A 21,440-nucleotide genomic window follows, 5' to 3' on the forward strand; every position below is an offset into this window, starting at 1 on the left:
CTCGGCTCACATGAACTTCAGATTCCATTGATGGAGCCCAAAGTAAACATGCACACACACCAGGACATGACACAACTTTAGTAATAAAACTGAAGTGTGAGAAATGCCACAGAAAGAAGCTAGCAGCAGCAATTAATGTGTGGGGCAAATAGGCCAGCTGCAATTTATTCTGCATGTGCTTCAGACATTTTAAATTGTCTTCATTCCTCACAAAGTTTTTGTGATGCCTGTCGCATGAGCATGTTTTAAATGCCAACTTTAGCTGCAGTGAGCATTGCTTAGCAGCCTCACAAACTCTCCCCCTGCCTATTGTGAAGTGGCAAATAAACAAATTATTAATCTAAGATATTTATGGTGCAACATTTTACAATGCCTAGTCAGCCTAGCTATATATTAAAAGCTCTTTTGTTTTGTTTTGTGGCACACGATGGCTGGTTAATAGCAGAAGAGAGGCACTCAAGCCTTTTGCTCTTTAGAACAATTAGGACTTTAAATGAAGGCTGAGAGAGGTGGGAATGGGATTTCCTTGTCTCACCTCACTCCTGGTGCCTACAAGGCAGACACTCTGTCCCAACAACTCACCAGCAGCTCCTTTACATTCAGTGGAGAGAAAGAGGCAGCCAGGGAGTCACCAAGCAAAGATGATGGCTTTAAAATGCAATGAAGCAAAATGTTCCTAGAGAGTCTAGAGCTCTACAGAGTAGATGTCCATATGTATTTATGTGGGCAGGGCTGGCACTGCTACACCTCAGAGCATGGAGTGGTGAATTTGGGAGTCAGTGGGATAAATAGGCCACGGCAAAGGTGTGTTGTCAAAACAGAGCAAGAAGATAAGTGAGATCCTGTACGTTTTTGCATGGAGAGGTGGGTCTGTTTGTTCCCAGAACAACCTGGCCTGGAAACCTGCCCAACCGCAATGACCTTTCTTCACCCACCTGAAATGACAGAGGTCCATCTTGCTCCTCTGTCCCCTTGGCCACCACGCAAGTCAACGCTGTAACCTGAGAGGAGCTGGGTACTGCAACCGCTGCAATTACAAGCCTGGCAGAGCCGGCAGGAGTGGGCTGACTTTCATTCTGCAAGAATCACAACACCGCGGATGGCAATTTGCTACTCATCAGCCCTGTGACCGCGAGAAGGGCATGTGCGAGGGCTGAAGAGATGTCCTCATCACGCAGTTCATCTGCCACTGGGGGCACAGATGCTTCTCGTCTGTCCCTGGCAAACGGAGGAATTGTTTTTCTCTTGGCAAGCACCCTTTCTTTCAGGACAGTCCTCCACAGAAATACCCACCCACAGACAGAGAAAACAGCAGAACGTGCCAAGGGTCCTTATTACCAAATTGTAGCCCAGGAGCTAATGGAGATGACTGTAGGGATGGTGACAAAATGGCAATGGATGCCCCCTATTTGCTACTTAATACTAGCATCTCAAAGCAGGAGAGAAGATGAAGAGCTGATACTTCCCTTGATACAGAGGCACCTTTGCAACTGGGAACCTGGAGGGCAGTTCACCCTGACCTCCTGCCCGAGCTCCTCCTGAGCAGTGGGGCAGGGGAACACACTGCTGTTAGAAGAAGAAATCTTCTTCATGTCAAGCCTTTGGAGCTCACAGGGCTTTTCATAGCAACTGTTAGGGTCCTCAGGGTTCACAAGTAGAGAAATTCTCCTCTGCTGAGTGTTAATGTCCCAGCAAACTTTCTTGTTTTCCTTTCTACACATTGGTGAGGGCACTTCTAACACGTCCATCACTATAGCTCCTAGATACATTACAGCACGTTATTTCTTCCTGGTGTGTAGGTGATCCGACACACTGTCTGGAGAGAAAGGGGAAGGCTTTCCTTAATGACTTGTGTAGTGCGGAGAGCTGTAAGGCTTTTCCAAATCTGAAAAATGGCTTTTTCAGCCAGATCTAGAAAAACTAGAAGGACAAAGGTCTCCAACAGTGCAAAAAGCTGACGCTGAAGCTTGGCCAGGTGTAACAGGGTCAGCAGTCCAGGGGAGGAACAAAGGGTTGGATAGACTAAGAAGGTAGCCAGGCAATTACTCATTTTTTATTGCTTTTGTGAAGCATGATTCATCTCTTAATATGTGCAGGGACAGTCAATCCTCTGGCTGTGCAAATGAATCACCACACGCTCCCCACTCCCTGCTCCAGTGAGGCCAAGACAGCGAAAACAAACCCTTGGAGGAAGCAGGTCTGAAAGTCAGCAACTGCTCACATAAAAAAAAAAACACAAACAAGAACTCGCATATTTAAAGGAATATAAACCTTCTTTGTCATGGATTGGGTGTTCCAGATGTGAGTATATTCATTATGAGACAGCTTGCACCTCTGAAGAACACAGCATTGGTTGCACAGGGAGAAATACAAGCCTGGAAGAACCATTAAGGCCTTGGAAGTTTTTTTTGAGAACAACCATGTTCCTACCTGCTTTCAGCACAAGCATCTTATACCTCAGGAAATTTAGCAACGGTGGAAGAAGAAAGCCAGGACTTGCAAGGCTGTCCCGCACGGAAGGGGTCTCAGGGCTCTCCCATCTCCTTTTTCTTATCCCCACATGCTGCTGATGCTGATATCCAGAAAGAGATGTCCAGAAGGAGCTGGCACACTGCTGCCCTGCCTGCACGGGAGCTGCCTATAAACTTCCCAAAAAATCTCTTGACCATGGCAATGGAATGAGGCAAGTATACGAGAAATGTAATATTTCTTCTGAACTGCATCAAGTTAATGACATTTCTCTCTCCCTTTGCACCTCTGTAAATCACAGCATGACTGTAGAACTCAACGATGTTACACTGATGTAAAACCACTCTTGGGAGGGAACCAGTCGGTGTAAATCATCCCCTTCTATTTCCTTGTACATAATCTGGTGCCAAGCTCTGCCAAAAACAAGGAGAAAACATTCCCGAGATTTTTCCAAAGGCAATAGTCTGCCTAAGCACAACTTTAAATGTCTGCCATTAAAGTTTTCATCTCATTAAAATGACTTGCAAAACCATCTGCTAGCTAATAAAGACTTTTTAAAGCTTTAATATTGTATTTTATAATGAAATATACTAAGGGGAAAACAGGACGTATTTAGAAAGACAGAACGGCAACAATCTGCTGTTCTTTCACGGAAAGCCAATGATGTTCGCTCCCATGACTAATTAAAGAGACTGAAGACTTCAGCCCTTTGAACATTTCTTGTACAAACACCATAATTCCTAAATGCATCCACATTTTTATTCAGACTGCTCCCAGACACTGCAGCATTGCTGATATCGCACTGTTTTCAAGTTAAAAAAGGCATATTTCACTTTCATGTCTGACTCCGTTCTGTTTTGTTAGCTTTTTACACCTCAAATACTTATTACAGTTTGCAGGGATTCCAGGGAGTAATTTTGCTTCCTCTGGAGTAATTTTCCCTTTTTGCTGGTAGGCGGGGTGACCATGAGGTAGGAATTCCACCCAGCCGTAAGGGTGACTGTGGCACCAGACTGAGTCTTGCTGAGCACCGATGGCTGCACCAGTCAAGGATGCAGCCCACGGTTTTGATGAGCTGCTATCCAGAAGCAAAACCCACTCCTGTCCCTAAAGCTCTCCTCCAGCATTGACTGGGAAGTAGCTGTCACTCCTGCCTTCCAGTTAAACCGGACTGTCTGTGCCATGCTCCCAGCTCAGCCCTTTCTCACGTGTTGCACCCTCAGACACAAGGGCTCTTCTTTTTTGGCACTCCTGGATGCTGCCGTGGCTGGGATGTTGCTGCTTCTGCACTGATCTCACAGCATTTGCCACACTGCCTAACACACAGCAACTGAGAGCAGCACTTCCAGGAACTATTTCACAACATCCTTCTCTTCCAAAAATACCAGCGATGGGTATGTTACAGAGAAGAGCAGACAACATAGGCGCTAAGGGTCTACATGTAAAGAGGACTTAGCCTCCCCATGACAATTTGCCAGAAGCTCTTGGTGGTTCGAGATTCCCTCAGCTCCCACATTCATTTTCTTAAGCTACCCACAAGAAATTATACAAGAAACAAGAAATTATCTAGGTAAGATACACCAAGCAGAGACAGAAAGCAGCCAGACTCAGAGCAAAGGCATGGGTGAAACCCCCAAGTAACAGCACTGCTCTCTTTCCAGGAAAAGGAGCTGTTGCTGTGACGTCCCAGTCCCTTCGACTGCTGAGCCGCAGAGCTGGGCAGGATCTGGCAGTGAGCAAGCTATCATCGGTCGCAGGAGGAGAGCAAGTTGGGCATCATGCCCATGTGAGCAGTTAATGGTGAAGAATAAGGGATGTTGTAGGGAGCCATCCGAGATGGCTTCACCACCCGCCTTTGCAGTATTAGGAAACACGGAGCCTGTCTTGGAGGTGAAATGAGGAGGAATTTCACCTCAGAGTTTACCAGACCAGGTCTTCTTCACTGTGCTTCCAGCTTGCTTCTCTACCTCCGATGTGGGACAGCCCTGGCTCCAACACATGTAGCAACTGATGTTTTCATGCTCCAAGTCTCACCACAATTCTCTGCCTGTGCTGCTTTTCCCCCCTTTTTGTCTCATTTAACATCTCTGCTTTTCAGTAGTGATTGCTTACCCCTGCTGAGCACTGAGAACTCTGCTTAGAAGGAAAGCTGCAGTCCCCAGCAAGGCTGTTGCAAGTTATGGCAACAGAGGGAGTAACTTAACCCCCCCCTTCCCCCAAAAACCCAACCAACCCCAGAAAGCACTTTCTTGCATGGTAAGACACCCTGTGCCCCAATCAACCTAAAATGAACCTAAGAATGTAATGATAGCAACACTTGGCTGGGAAAGCAGGCTTGAAATGACACTGGAAGAGCCACAGCCTGCCTTCCAAACCTCAGCTAATAGCTCTGTCTTCATTCTGCCTACTTCTGATCTTTACTTGAGGTATCACAGATGGCCTCAATTGCTTATCTCCTGCTGAGCATCACATGTGCTGTAGTAGTCAAGGTGGTTAACGGATGGGACTGGTCCATGGGCTGAACACAGCCCTTGGGACCCCCAACCTACCTCTCTACACAGTGGTATTAGTACACCTGCTTCTCCCCACTCATGTGTGCAGCAGACTGGGACAAATATAATCTAATTGACGTACCATCATCTCTCGTCTGAGATGTAGCCCCTTTCACACTGGTATTATACCCACAAGCAGTGACAATACTTGGGGTCTATGCTGGGCAGCTTTGCAAGGGTTGGCACTACCGCTGTTGATAGAGACCTTTTGTTTACCAAGTGGCCAGGGGAGATCAGAAAGTCTACACTTGCATGTGCATGTGCCAATAACACTGGCCAAAAGTGGTTTAGGTGGCATTTTATTAATGCAGTGCAGCCAGCTCCTCTGAACCAATATAAAATATACAGGAAAGATCAACAAGACGAAAGATCCTTCATCTTACCACAGGCAGCAAAATCCACTCAGACTCTTCCTCACAGCGCCCAATGGTCCAGAAAGAAAACACAATGACTCACATCGCACTGATTTGCTGTTGCAGACCTCAAAGCTTACGGTAGGCCCTACTGATTTAATGCAGCATGCAGCAGTATCAAACAATTTCCCAGTGGCCTTGTGTAAGAGTTTGCTTGAAAACACTGACTAGAGTTTTGAAACCATTTGCTTTAGCTATATTTTACCCTGTGTCAACCCATGAATCTTACTTGAATTGTGCTGGTATGTGTGGGGACTCTCCTCTGGTGAGCTCTCAGAGTCTGGGCAGGAATCAAAGCAGATACAAGGATTTAGCCTGTTTCCCAGACACGATGCTGCTCTGAAGAACCATTATTCAATTACAACAGATCCATGTCAGAGTAGTCTACAACCACCTAGAGAAAGTTTTGACAGCCACAGCCATCCCCCTGCAGAGCTGAAGAGGGATGCACTACGTGCTGCACAGTACAGCTGTACCACCGCTGAAGTTCCCTTTTCTCATTTATTTTAAAATCAGCAGAATAGGTAACTCCACTTTGCTGGTTAATTAGGCAAGGCAGTAGGTTGTGCTTGACGAACAGAGTAAGAAATGGCTTTGGGTGACATACCACAATATCACAACCTGTTTTCACCCCCGAGTTCTTTTCTCCCTTCCTTGCCTACTGCTGCCACTTCTAGAGACTGTTGCTAATGGCACAGATCCTCAGCTGATGTAAACCAGCAAAGCTCTTATTGCCTGATGCGAACTTGCAGGAACTGTACCCATTTATAGCAACTGTGAATATCTATCATGGATATTTTCACGTCACCTTCCTGTTAGTTGTTTGCATTTTTAGGAACTTGAGATCTCTCACTGCCAACAGACATCTGCTTAGGGGACAGATCACGCTCATTGCATGGGAATTCTACTCAAAAATGTTTGCTCCGAAATCCTTATGTGCCCAAGGGTATTTAACGAAGACCAGGATTAGCACCTCTGCAAGAACGGCAGACTTAGGAGACCCTCATCAAAAAGGAGGACAGGAATCAGAGGACACTTGCCAGCTACACTACCAGCCGAGCCGCTCGAGGATGTACGGCTGCCCCAGCCATGACTGCTGTCCTCCAACACGTGCTACTGCTCCGCAGCAAGGTGGTACGCAAGGCCAGCTTGGGCTGTGCAGTCAGCAGTTTAGCCTATTTTTTGCCACGGTTACAAAAAAGCACAGCTGAGAAATGAGCATGTGTCTTTTTTTTCCCAAAAACCTCACAGATTCTTCTTTGGGACTAAGTGGCCATGGGTGGGGAGCAGGAAACATCTGCACCAAGCCAGAAACCTGTCCGCCAGCCCATGGGTGGAGAACGCTGCCATCCATTAACCAGCACAGGGGCAGCTGACAACGCAGGGCAGTTAGAAATCCCACCTGACAAAAGCAGATGTATGTCAGCAACAGCGGCATGGCCAAAGACTTCAATTTTTAATGCAGCTGTGAGACCAGTTGCATTTCCAGAGATGTGAATGTTGTCCCTGGTCTGTTCCTATGCTCCCTGCCTGTGGGCACCTCATTGCAATGAAATATTTCCTCATCTTTCTGATGGTTTTTAAATGCAGCTTTGTCCTTAACATCAAACTACAGCCCTTAAAACCACCCTAAGTAATTAATCATCTCCTTTGTTTTTACTCAAGTGAAACAAAGACCCCTCGCCATCTCCTCTTCCTTACCTGGCTAGGTGTCCTATTGCTTTTAATATCCTCCAGTGGGGACTGCCCAGTCTACAAAAGATGAAGGTGGTGCAGGATATACCATGAACCAGGAGGAGTCAGGAATTCTTGTGTGCCTCACCTCTGCTCCTGCCCACATTCAGCTTTTGCCCCTCTTAGTCTCTGCATATAAATACCTTCTACCTTTTCCACAAAAGAGTACTCAAGAAAAATTACCTGGTAAGCACATGTTGGTGCTGTTTCTTTTCATTGCCTTGTTCAAATTCCTTTAATTTGCTGTATTCTTCTGGTTTTGAAGAACTGCGAAACTTTAGTAAGAGCACTAAGAGCAGTAAGAAAGCATTCTTGTTGCAATTTTGCAACAGAAATGTGTAATACAATGACTGCCATCCTGGTGTCCAGTACAATGCCGCTTACAGCCAACCCATACAATAACAAATGTAAGATTCACACTAAAAGTCATTAAATCCCGTGCTCCTAGAGTCACATGGCAAGATGGGAATTTCATTTTGCATTTTTATGAAATGTATGCGCCTCCCTCATTTCCATGAAAATGCACAACAGTCCCATAAGAAAAAAACAATTACGATGAAGGAACTCACCAAGTAAATTTGTTATGCTGTAAGTAATGAATTTTCACCCAGCCTCCTTTCTCGTGTGCTTAACCCCTTTCACTAAACAACTACCACTCACCAAGACCACTGCCAGGTATCAGGGTGGGCATAAGAAATACCGAGTAATATGCTGTAACTCTTCTCACACACGTGAGTAGGAAATTACAACAGCCTCTTCTGCATTACAAAACGTGAACCTAAGAACGAGAGTGCTATGATCTACTGGTGACAAATGAAGCTAATATAAAGCTTTGCAAGATTTCAGCTTTATTAACATAATTTAACTTCTCAGACTCTTAAAGGAGGCGTATCTGATGAACACAAAGGGGGGGGGGCAAATGGTTTTGGGTATGAAAGCCTGGTGTGGTAGGGCAGAGAAAAATTACAGGACAAAGCCAATAACTGTACAGCTTGGGAAGAGCAGAAAACACGAGGCCAAGGCGGCCAGTACTTTTAAACAGCTTAGATGTTATGAGTGAGAGAGCATCAGTGATGGACATCCCTGGAGAAGTTCCCAACTGCCAGTGGAAGGGGTTGGAACAGCTGAAAAGAAACTAAGCCAAAAGCATCCCCATGTCAATGAGAGCAGAAGTGCACCTACATGAGAGCATGGGAACCCAGAGAAATGCTGGAATGACACACACTTACTGCCTTATCAAAACTAGTGTTAACTGTCCTACTATATGCTAAAACTTTGCAGTAGACACTCCTGAGGATCCAGTAGTAGCTCCACTTCCAGAAAAAAATAAAATGAGCAAATACCCATGTGCACAAAGGGTGGATGTGGATTTTGGCCTCCAAACTGTGGCTCCCAGATATTGATAAAATAACATGATTTTTTACTCAGCACCCAACTTATTTATCAAGATACAACTTTCAGAAACAAGCACTGGAACAGTTCCACTAAACACACATGCTATACATTGTTCCCACAGTTAGTTAATTATACAGCTTAGTGGAAAAACCTTGTTAATGTTCTGCAGTTTACAGAAAGCATCTACGTTTATCAGTGGAACAGTACCTTGTAAAAAACACTTGCCTGATTAGACGTGTTTTCCCTTTTAGAGCTGAAAGAAAGCTCTGAATTACAAATTTTGTCCACTATCAACCAATCATGCAGCAATCAAAAATGAACGTTCATAAGAATGAAGACAGAAAAATGAGAAATTAGCAGGAGAGCATCATAAAAGATGGGCTATGCAAGGGTTTTACTTTTTATTTACAGCAAATATATTACAGTAAAAAAGCTTAACATGGCTCATATTGTGGTTGTATAAGGATGATACGTATGCTTACATCAAACAGGTTTAATTTCCTTGGCACTAACTGAACCAAACGCAAGGATTCAACACAAAAATAAGAAACAGAACATTTATTAGGCAAACTCTACATTAACTGTACACATCTGCGACTTGAGTTTCAATGCAATCCAAAGAATACAAACAAGCCATCAGGATGGCAAGAACTTTTTCAACGAACATGTTTAACCCTCAAGACAAGGCTGTCTGGCACCATTTAAAAGTTGCTGTACTGAACACAGTGATTTTAAAGAAATGTCATAGATGATTAAGACACTGAAAATGCACTCACCATAGTGAAGAATCCCATTATTTTCCTTATTTCTTTCATTTTTCACTCCCACAATTACAAGAGTGTTAAAAGGCAGACAAGCTGGATGCAACAGCTGGAGGGTTTTGCCTGTCAAGCAAAGTGGCTTGCAGCAAGAGACATGCTTTATGCGACAAAACTTACGGTATACAGCTTGTGTGGGTTCAAATAAGAAGATCTAAGAACAACAAATGTTGAAGCCTTATAAAGCTCTCTTCATTATAATCAGAATCCTGAGAAAAGCAGGGTCCAAATTACTCCAAGTGAATTTAGGCTCACTTATATACAACAAAATTGTCCAGATACATCAACAGTAGTAAACAGAGTTAATGCAGTGTCAATCTTTCTACATTTTAATGACTAGCTATAAAAAGAGAAACTAGCATGTTCTAATCTGTTTACATTTCCTGAGCTTAGTTAAATCAAGAAGGAATGAACATTATAAAAATCCTGGTAAGTCACCAATAAATTAAAAATGTACAGAACCACTATAGCTTAAGAAGCCTTACAATGCTCAGAGTGAAGTCTGCCTATCCGATACCATGGCCTTTCCTTTAGGACTCCTGTAGAGAAACTATGCCATTAACTTCACCAGCAATACTGAGATGCTATGGAATTGTAGGTCGGGTTTTTTTTGCTCTCCAAGTGCCCTTCTAGCAGACTATGCAATAGCCTTTCCTAATGAAATCATATGAGAGCATTCAAAACCTGCAATCCTCTACTTCCAGTGCAGGAAAAAATGTTCTCAGAAACACAATGTGATACTGAAATTCAGATTTACTAGCAGCAGTTATTTGGGTGGACGCTCAGCTCCTGCACACAACATCACTACATTGGCAGAAGGTTTAGTATCCTGTGGGAGAACAAACGAATGAAAATCTGCACAGAAGACTGGAGCAGAGACCCTAGCAATAAAGAATTCATCTTAGCGGTTTCTTTAAGAGCCAACATCATGCATCTGAGAAAAGCACTCAACCTACATGAGTCATACGCATGTTTATTTATGCATGTTTATTTCCTGCATAGAGAATAATGTGTACCTTGGAATAAAACCCAAGCTTTAAGAATATACTGAGACTATGGGTATTTGTAATAGTGCTATTGGCAAATTAATTCAAACCCAAATGCTCAAACGCAACTGTCTCAAAGACTTGCAGAGCATGAACTTTGCTAAAACAAACTACTTTTTAAAAAATTGTCTGCTTATAGCATGATTTTGAATTTACGGTGTAGATAAAAGAGAGGTAGAAAGGTTTATCCCCTCAATATCATTTTCTGTGCAGTATTTATAAAGTATCAGAAAAAAATCTATAGGTTTTTGGTGAAAATGCCAGCTTTCCCCCTAAGAATTACATGGAATCTCTTCTTTCCACTGAACTGCTGCAAACTAAGTAACTGAAATCTGGTTCAGAAGAGCTCTTCTTCCCATTAGCCTCACTACATTTTTGTTACCAAGTTCTGCTTTTAAGAAGTCATTGCAGAAATACTCCTATACAGGGCTCAAAAATAACTAGGAGATACAACCTACCCAACAAACTACATTTACCAGCCAAATAATATCAAGCCTGCTCCTAAAAAAAGCACTTGCTCTTGCTCTAGTTACATGATCCCTCTTATGCATGCTACTGAGAGGGACAGAAGAGGTATGGAAGGCCATATGGCCCTTCCCCTCTTTGACGACGACCACAGGTACGAGCATCATCGTTACTCTGGCTGGCAGTAGCTAGAGAGCTTCCCAAGGCAGCTTCTTCTCCTGCCACAATCCACCCTCCGCAGCGGGAGGAAGGATGGTGCTTTAATGATGAGTGCTCCTCAAAAAAGGTAGGAAGAATGAGCTGATCGGGAGACAGCTTAACAGAAACCACGTTGGCAAGATAAATATCCATCTTTCCCTGGTGTAAGAAAAGCCTGTAACACTACAGCTTTCATGATTGTCACTAGACACGGGAGAGAGATGCAAACACCTTGGCTCCTGCAGCTGCAGTCATCAAGACCATGATCCAGAGTGCAGTGCATTTCCCACTGAGCCAAGAGCTTGGGACCCAGCAGTGCCAGGGAAAGGCAGGTCAGAGGCAACAGGGTGGGATCTGGCAATAGGGGCTCCCTCCCTGACCCCAGCTCCCACGGCACTGCGAGAGCTGGTGTATCTGGATGAGAAGGACCTGCCTGTTGACATTTCGGGGTGCACAGGGCTGGAGCTGCACCATTATTCATGTAGCAGCGACTGTTCAAGGGTGGCATTTGAGCCATGAAAGTCAGACTGCTGCATAGTGACCTTTAATTTACCCATAGAAAGTTTAATAAATTACATTAAATTAAATTCAGCCAAAGCAGATGCTAGCTTATTTATTAAAAAGCTCAGCTTTCTCTTTCTTTCAACTGGTTTTAGAGACGGGCAGCTCTCGGGAGCAGACCTTCACTGTACCGCAGTCAGACAAGGGCAGTTCCGTAGAGTTGGCCAGAGCCGCTCTTCCTGCAGCAACACCAGCCGCAGCAAGACCTGGCTGTCTGTCCCCAGGGACACCCAGCAACGGCAGGTGAGCACAGCATCGTCACCTGCTTGCTCTCTACACTTCTTGCCTCACCCAGGTCTTCTCCCTCCTTCCACGTAAACCACACCAGACTCGCAGTGGAAGACGATTCTTCACTGCTAACATTGCCTTCTATTGTCGTATCTTTTAAGAAATCTATGAATTGATTAGTATAAAGAACTATTTACTTCATTTCAGAGAAACAGATACTGCTCTGCAATGCATAACTTGTCATTAATTTTTGATAGGCTTGCGTAAGGAAGCTTGTATACAATAACAGGGTCATGTTTACAATATAGGTTGGAAACGTTTTCTTTCTTTTGGTTGTAGCATTACGAGACAACTAATGCTACCGTACTCAAATAATCAACAGGCATGCTTCTCATTTTTACCTGTCCTTCTATCTGTCCTTCTATCTGCTCCTTTTCAACGGCATGCCTAAAAGCAGTCTCACATAAATAAGAGATGTGTTGCTTTCAGCCACACATACACAGTCTATTTTGTCTCTTTTCTTTTGTTCTGTGGAAACATTACTTCCATTAATTTCATCCTCAAACTACGATCCACCAAAATAAAAAAAAATTCAAGTACAAACCCAAACTTTATTGCTGGGTTATGGGTCAATGTAAACTGACCAGAGTCCATGCCAACCTAAAATTCTCTTTACAAAAGTAAGGATTGTTCAATTACATTTGCTGACCATAGACAGCTTCTTTAACTATTCATACAGTTTGAAGACTGAAGATTTGCTGGGAACAAGACACAGTCCATGTCCTTTGGAAGTAAATGGAACTAATAGCCATCATCATCATCCATATCACAGCCATAATCTGAAACACACAAAGGCATATAAAAATGCAAATATTCCAGGTAGATGGAAGATACAACAAAAGTATTGCTACTTTCAGGTTGTTTTCCTGCTGTGTAACTAGATGGTAAGTTTTGCTTAAGCAAGCATTTAAAAAAAATCATATATTTTCTTAGGGCTAAATAAAAAGTTCTTGCATGTACTTTCCTCAATGAAATAAAATTATTTGTAAGCATATGTGTGCAAATATGTCTTCTCACTTGTCACTGGACCCTCATTTAGGAATACTTGGCACATGGATATGTGAAATACTTGCTTTAATTTAGAGGTTAAGGTGATCAAGCCTGATTGTCACAAGTAATTTGGAACACGGTGGCTGATAAGCAGCAGCACACATCTACAAGTAGGCACGGTTCTCACTAGACATAGCCACCAAGAAAAAAGCTGGCTTGTTTATAGTATTCATGGATTTATAAGCTGAAACTGCAAGGGTTCAGAGATAGCTCAGAGTTCCCATCAATATCAAAGGAGTCGTGCAACGAATCCTGACCAATGCATCTGACTCATATCTCCCGTATCTACTTACCCCTAGAGGAACAACTTCAAATTTTGCCCAGATTTTTCTATCCAGTTTTGTTTTCTTAAACAATGCAAAGACTGTGATGTGTGTGTCAGAAGGCATGTCTGCGTGTGTCTAATGCACCAATTTCTCTTCTGCGTGCTTCTGAATGCAGTGAAACAGATATTTTCTGCTTCAAAGTCAAACCTAAGGATAACTATTACATGTGAGCATTCAGTAAAGTTAACCTTTATATTCCAAATTCAATACAGGGCAACATTTCATCCAAAGAGTCAAGCAAATGCTCAGAAGCGGAATTAAGTGTAATCTATAATAATTTGTGTAGAATGAGTGAAGTTCACCATCTGTAATTCCTGCAGTTATTCCAGGCACACAGGTCTAAAGCCCATGAAGAAAGCAGTGAGAAAGGAGTTATTTGTTCTGCTGAGCAGCTCTGCACACCTGCATTTGAATTCTGGGAATACTCCTTTCCTTTTTATTTTTTTTTTTAACTCTGATTTTTCAGCTGTTGCCCAGACCAGACAGGGAGTAGCGGAATGTTCTCAGAATGGTATAAAAATAGTAACATTTACAAAGAAAAAAAGCTCAGTGACCTTTATTCTATTTTTGTGGGGGGTTTATTAATAAACATAGACCCACCCTCCCCCACATGGGTGCCCTTTCTTGGGAACATTATTCTAATAATAAATGCAGGCAACAAACTGTTTTTCCTACGGTTCAGCAATTATTTTCCAGTGGAGAAATCAATTTAAAAGCAACACACACTTTTGTGAAATGTATACATATTGTCCATGAAAGCTAAATTAATAGTACTGGAAAGATTTTTGCAGTAAGTAACATTTCAGTAGGAAACTTATTCCCATCTTGCTTTTTCACAACCCATAATTAGCAGCTCTCATTTTAAAAATATTTTTGTATATTTTCAAAGCTTAACTTCTAAGGGGAAGTTTTTAATAAAGGGTAAATGTGGATGTGTCCAGCTAGGAAAAACCGCAGTGGAGAGGATACTGCCTTTTCCTGCCAGCAAAGAAACCTAATTAAATGAGTGGCTTTGCTGGGTAACCCAAATAAATTAGCACACATCTGTGTACCATCCAGCACGCCGTATGCTATCAATGCAATTTCTGTACTTGGTGAAGAACTCTTTCCTCCTAACACTTTCGTTTTGTTTTGAGGTGGACAGCCACGTCCCCAGGGCTCACGGACAATCTGGACGTCGCTGCAGCCCCAGCTGAGGAGGCAGGCAGGAGCAGGGTGGCTCGGCTCGGGAGGCAACGAGCCCCAGGCACTGCTAACAGAGGGGTTACTGACCCCATAATTCCTCAGATCCACATTAATCAACCTAATTCTGAGGAAGGCGTAACACCAGTTTGTTCTTGAGAAGCCCTCTTAGCCTAAAGCTCAAGACGCAAAGTTTTCTCAGGAGGAACCTCTAAGAAGGTCAGGTTTCGGACAAGGGTGACTCCAGGCTTTCCCACAGGAATGGGCAATGCCGGAAAGGCAGCAGGAGCTCTGCAGAGGATGAGCTGTCGGAAGACAGGGACAAGCAGGGGAACCCTGTCTGTCCTCAGCCCTGCAACAACGAACCCCACAGCACCAGGAGATGCTAATTTAGACAGCATCCCAGCTTACCGTTTCCTCCCATTAACTGCAAGGCGCTCATGCAGTGATCATCGTCTTCTTCTATTTCTTCCTCTTCCACTTCTTCATCAGGGTTGTAAGCTACTGGGCCGCTCTCCACTAGCACAGCTGCTGGTTTTTCTAAGTCAGGGGCTTCTGCCTGTGCATTTGGAAAGGTCACCTGCAAAAAAGAAGGGGGGACAGTAGAGCAACCCTTCCTTTTGTTCAGTATTTGTACAAAACTTCAGCAGCTTCCAAATGATAGGGACAGGAGAGCTGGAAGCCCATGTCCAGTGCTAGAGGCTTAGCTGTTCTAGGGGACATGCAAGTTCCTCAAATAAATGTTGCCCGGATTAAGGTCAGGCACAAACATCCAGTTTTTGCATAATTCATAGCCAGGTCACTGAAATATCCAGAGACGGTAACAGCAGAACAAGGATCCTCTAGCAAACACAAGGTAAGGAGAAATTTGGGAGTGAAGGCTCCTCAGTAGAGCTCTGTGGGAAAACTTACAACCTTTTCCTCATTCTGCTTGACTCCCATCAGGCCTATTACACAATAACCACGTTATTGACATTTTAATGATAGCAAAAATGTACCCTTCAAATCAGAAAAAACCCAACATGTATTAGTTTTGACAGCTCTGGTTGGATTTATTTGGAGGCACAATGAGCCGTGGAACAAATAGCACTCTTTAGACAGCACTTAATGTGATGGCAGAGCACTAGGTTGATAATACACGCCAGCACCTGTAACATTACCTACGAAATTCATCAGAATAATGATGTCCAAACACTAACTTGGGAATTGATCACTGACGGGACCCGTTCCATAGGTGCACCTCCCCAGCTGCTCCAAGGTTAGGCAGGACACAGCAGGGAGGGAGACAAAGAGCAACACCGCAAGGAGACAGAGGTGAATATGGAGAAGGTAATATTGTCTTCGGTTCACTAGTGACAGATCTAGGAATGGGGTAGGAACCAGCAACGTGGTCTGCCCCAGCACAGCCCAGGCTCTGGTCTCTCTGGAGCTCTCACTTCCATGGTGTGCTCAGTCTAGGGCTCCATCTCCCTCTCATCCAGGGAAGAAACATCACAGGAGCTGTGCTGCTTTTGGCTGGGGTAGAGTTAATCTTCTTCACAGTAGCTAGTATAGGGCTGTGTTTTGGATTTGTGCTGAAAACAGTGTTGGTAACACAGGGATGTTTTAGTTGCTGCTGAGCAGTGCTTACACACAGTCAAGGCCTTTTCTGCTCCTCAGCCCACCCCACAGCGAGTGGGCTGGGGGGGCACAAGGAGTTGGGAGGGGACACGGCTGGGACAGCTGACCCCAACTGCCCAAAGGGCTATTCCATACCATATGGCGTCATGCTCAGCATATAAAGCTGGGGGAAGAAGAAGGAAGGGGGGGACGTTTGGAGTGATGGCGTTTGTCTTCCCAAGTCACCGTTAGGTGTGACGGAGCCCTGCTTTCCTGGAGATGGCTGAACACCTGCCTGCCCATGGGAAGGAGTGAAGGAATTCCTTGTTTTGCTTTGCTTGCGTGCGCGGCTTTTGCTTTCCCTATTAAACTGTCTTTATCTCAACCCGCGAGTTTTCTCACTTTTACCCTTCCGATTCTCTCCCCCATCCCACCGGGGGGGAGTGAGCGAGCGGCTGGGTGGGGCTGAGTTGCCGGCTGGGGTTAAACCACGACAGGAACTTTATCCCAACCAGCTTTGTAACAGGGCACTTCTCACCTCCGTTCTGTGCTTGGACTATTTGGGGTTTGTACACTAGAGCCTGTGGCCCAAAAAGACATCCCATTAGTGGCAACTTGAAGAACATTAAAGATTAGTCATTAATGCTGCTTTGTCATATCAGCAGTCTTGAGAAGGGAATACTTAACTACCAGTCAGCAGTTATCAGCACTGAGAGTCATCCCCCCTACTAGGAAAGACGGAAAAGACTGGGACTGCTTCCTTGGGAAGGACAGTGGTGAGGTGCTCCTAACAACGAATGGTCCAAAGGAGACCAGGAAACCCCAGCTCCTCTGGTCCCTACCAGAAGAAAAGTCCTACAGTGCTTTAGATTTTAAATTACACTACATAACTATGTACTGCTGCATCTTCTCCAATTCCATTGGCAGTGAGTTCTGATTTGGCGTTGTAATTTATCTTTATTTATTTATTTATAAATGTATTTACTTGGGATGCAGTAACTCCCAGAATCCCTGTAACTCCAGGCAGTTTAGAGATACACTATATGAGAAAATCCCTGTACCAGAAAGTTGATAGTCTAATTATTCAAACATCAAAGCTGTTCCTGAACTTGTCATATGCCATCACAGTCAACCTAAAGAATCTGCCTGATTTTTTCAAAGTCACCTAAGGGTTTAGGTGCTGAGCTCCAATAGCTCATTAATAGGGCAAGAGACACCCATTAATTTTAATAGAAAATCAAGTATTTAGATATTCGGATTACTCAAAGACAGGTTTTCATGATTTTTTAATGCTCAAATTAATCATATTATTTAGAGGAACTTCCCTCCAGTTTATTTTATACTTCCTACCACTGCTTTTGCCTCTAGAGTGATCAAATTGAGTCCATTTACATTTTCAGTATAAGCAGAAATAGACACAACAGTTTGAGACGAATCAGCATCGCAATATATATCAATTTATATGCTTAAAAGTATCCATCTGCTCTGAAAAAGTGGGTGAATATAAAGAGCTACAATTGAGTCATTATTTTTTAAAATTGCACCATGCTAATTAAAATGTGACCTTCTTCTAATTATCATGTCCACTTCCAGACTGCTATACTTCTAAAAATGTGCAGAGTTTTCTAATGAGCATAGCATAAGAAGTGAAAATGTATTTCCCCAGGCAGGATATCAAACTGTTTCTGAAAATCAATGGGGTTTAGTCATTTTAAAAATAAGGCAGTCAAACAATGCCTTTAAACAGAACTTCCTGAATTCACTTCCAGACACCCTGGCCTTCAGCTTGGCATACATCTTTATGTGGGGATGGGTAATTGTCAAAGCATTTTAAACTACCCAGGCTAACTGGTTCACTTTCAAAAGGGTATCCATGTCACACGTTCATGGGAAAAGGAAGAAGGACAAATACCTTTGGTATATTAGGATCAGAATTTTTAGATACACAGTAGACAGTTATTTTACCATACACAAAATGCATATGTCTACTCTGTACAGTGTGAAAATAACAGCCAAAAAAGCAGTTATCGCTGTGACTCTGATAACAATCACGATCCCTTCGGTAGAAAATGCACGTGCACAAAGCCACCCAAGGAGGGTTTCTGGCAGTGGCCAGTTACTAGCACTAACTTTTCTATGGCACTATTATATTTTCAAACTAAACAAACAAAAGAGTAAGCCATGCTATATAGGGTGAGCTGTCACTGTGTTTCCTCACCGGTCTTCCACAGAAGCCCAGCCCCTCCCTTGGGTCAGCGCTGGCTGCACAGAAGCGGCGTTTTGCATCGTCCCCCTTCTCCGTGGGGACGGTCAAGTGCTGAGAAACAGGCACGAGCTCTGCCCTCTCCTGCTCCTCCTACCCACTTGTTCGATAGGTAACTTTTTAGATGCTTGCAGGGAGTTTTCTCTTTTTTGCTGTCTAACCAGGCATTATGAGGCTGTGCTAATCTTACTGATGGATAAGGGCAAATCTTGGTTAGAAAACAGGCAACCTCAGCTTTGCAGTGTTTGCAGTAACCAGCTCCTGGTCTGATCAGAGAGACAAGACTCTCGTTTCTTTTGCCCGTATCTACCACATAACCAGAGCCGGGCTGAGGAAGGCTTGTGGGAATTTCCAAACTCAAACTGTTGCACTAGGAGGAGTGCTGGACTTTACATACCTCTTCAGTGGCAGCCTTTTTAGCAAGCTGTGTTGAAATCAAGGGTCTTAATCTGCAAAGAAGGAAAGAAGAAATGGTGAACATGAGAAAAGTTACACCGCACACAAGAGTTTGACACAGAGTATTCACTCTCCAAACAGTGAAAGCAGTTTGCTAGTGTTATGTTGTGCAATTACTTTTTTAAAGATGTAAGATAAAGTAAAGAGCAGAGAGCCACAGACTCCACAATAATTAATACACACATTCCCTTGTAGGCGTCTGCCCCAGTTTAGGATAATAAGAAAAGATACCTGTCAACAAGCACAGTAGCAAAACCTCATCTCAATCTGCAGCCCCAGCTCAGCCTGAAGGTCTTTGAAACAGGTCGTTTTGGCACATATTACAAAAGTCAAAAGACTCAACTGATTTTTTGGAAGAATGCAGACATGGTAAAAACAGGCCACACTCTGAATTACCCAGCACCACTCTGCAACTACTTCCCTGTATTTGATGATATACCGAGGATACCAGTAAGATTATACATGCGGGATATCATAATCATCACAGGCAAAATTCTAACCTCCAGCTACAGAAACCGTCATCAAAAACAAGGGGACCCTGCATACCTTGAATGGAAAACGACAGAAATTGAACATAAACGTTTTTAAAAATTCTGCATCACATACGAAAGACCTGCATATTTGGGGAGAAAAGATGGATCAGTATTACTCTACAGCTAAGTGTTAAATATTGTTCTTTCTGAAAAACATTTCATAGCCTGTTGTCTCCTTACTGCCATGAAGGCTGTTCTCAATCCATCATTTAGTGCTGCTTTCTGGTCTCTCCTCCTCATCCAGATGTATCTAGTCACGAAGAAGATGACTTGCTTTCTACCGAAACACTGCTCAGACAGCTCCTCAAATACATCTTTTAACTAAGTCTAGGCAAACAACTTAATGAATACCAATTTATGCCTCCAGAGATACAGTCTTTTATGATAAGCAGTATCTTTCTTCTCATTTTTCTATTAGTCATTCCTCCCTGTTAACACACAGATACTGGTTGTTTTCCTACTTATTTATTTATTTCAAGTAATCAGCAGGAGAAACAAGACCCCAGAGAATGAGCAAGGGAGACTCAGATCATTATCTCTGATGGAGAAGACAATATTAAAATACAAGATATTGGCTAAGCTCCAAAAAGGTTCAGAAACTGGTCATCTCTGAAATGCTTTGCAAGACCCGAAAGGCATTTCAGCAACCAAAGTAGTCCAAGGTGCTCCCTTACAGTAGGGCTAAACAAAAAGAAGCCACAGAAATGCTTCAGGAGCTGTACCGCTGAAGGATCCAGAATACATTATTCTGCTACAGATACTTCTTGTCGTATTTCATAATTATCAAAAATTTCAAGAAAGAGATACTCTTGATCTACATAAACTATCTATTACTTACAAATCCTGGTGGACTTCTGGGCTTAGAGAGAATGTATTTGAAGGCATGGACACACTCCTCCTATGTGCCTGGCCTTCTCTTTCCTTTATCTAACCTGAACTGTAGTTTTCACAGAACCATAGAATCCTAGAGTAGTTTGGGTTGGAAGGGACCTTTACAGGTCATCTAGTCCAACCCCCGTGCAATGAGCAGGGACATCTTCAACTAGATCAGGTTGCTCAGAGCCCACTCCAACCTGACCTTGAATGTTTCCAGGGATGGGGCATCTACCACCTCTCTGGGCAACCTGTGCCAGTGTTTCACCTAATCATAAAAAATTTCTTCCTTATTTCCTAAAATTTGAGACTATCTACTTACTGACAATCACTGTTTTCCAAAAGTCAACCTGTTTAGATGCTTACAAACACACAAATGCAGCAATGTCAAAACGTTATGGAGCTGAAGGATGCTAATTACCAAACAGGTTGTATTTCATTGACGTGACTGAAAAAAACCAACAATGGTAAGAAATGAAGTACCTTTATTTTAAATCAGTAGTAGTGATTATTGCAATTAACATCGTACCAAAGATAGCACCTATTTCCTCCTGCTACCAAAAGACATCAGACCTCCCCGGAGCACCCTGAAATCCTTCCTCCCCTCAATTAAAATCAAGCTGTTGAGTAAGACTCACAAGGTAATCAGAAACTGCTGACATTTCTTTTAGAGCAAATTATACATGTGCTCACACAGTGAAGAAAACAATCACAGCTATAGGAAGCAAAGAGTAAACATTCCAGTTTCATTTTAATTAAAGTGGTCCCCTAATGAAAATAAAAAGATTCACGCTTATGAAAAGCCTATTTGCAAACTTTAGTGCTTGATCCAAGAGTCCTTCTATACCATTTTTCAGCAGCAAGTGATTCGCACACCCAAGCTGAAATTAAAGCTGTATTTCTGTTCCATGCTAATTGCTCACGAAGTATACATCTTCACTTCATTACTAGAAATGTAGCACTGCCATTCAATCTGGGCAATACAGTTTCTCTCTCAGCATAATATCTAATGCATCCAAAAGCAGCGGGTCGGATCCTGCTCCTGCTTTGGTTGTTCATTACCTGCTGCAGTGCAGATCTGAAGGGAGCACTTGCCATGTGGGCTGAGCAGTCCAGCTTGCTGTGCCTCGGTACTATGTGCTACCTACAACCACTAGCAACAAAAACTGAAAAAAGGTAAAACCATTGCAAAGAGAGACAAAACTTATTTCCCCCCTGA

At 43.2% G+C, this 21,440-nt stretch overlaps 1 protein-coding gene across 3 annotated transcripts in view; it reads right to left on the reverse strand.

The window, feature by feature from the left end:
• Positions 1 to 8,950: 8,950 nt before the first annotated feature.
• Positions 8,951 to 21,440, reverse strand: part of BRF1 (BRF1 general transcription factor IIIB subunit) — a 177,182-nt gene continuing 164,692 nt past the window's right edge. For all 3 annotated transcript variants that reach the window (XM_072866243.1, XM_072866242.1, XM_072866244.1), the window contains 3 exons: positions 18,757 to 18,808; positions 14,909 to 15,077; positions 8,951 to 12,718 (listed from right to left, as the gene is read on the reverse strand). In XM_072866243.1, the coding sequence (XP_072722344.1) occupies positions 12,681 to 12,718; positions 14,909 to 15,077; positions 18,757 to 18,808 (259 nt within the window). In that variant the 3' untranslated portion in view covers positions 8,951 to 12,680. The remainder of the gene's footprint in view (positions 12,719 to 14,908; positions 15,078 to 18,756; positions 18,809 to 21,440) is intronic.

The sequence above is a fragment of the Ciconia boyciana genome, chromosome 6, assembly GCF_034638445.1.
Source record: "Ciconia boyciana chromosome 6, ASM3463844v1, whole genome shotgun sequence".
NCBI classification, from domain to species: Eukaryota; Metazoa; Chordata; class Aves; order Ciconiiformes; family Ciconiidae; genus Ciconia; species Ciconia boyciana.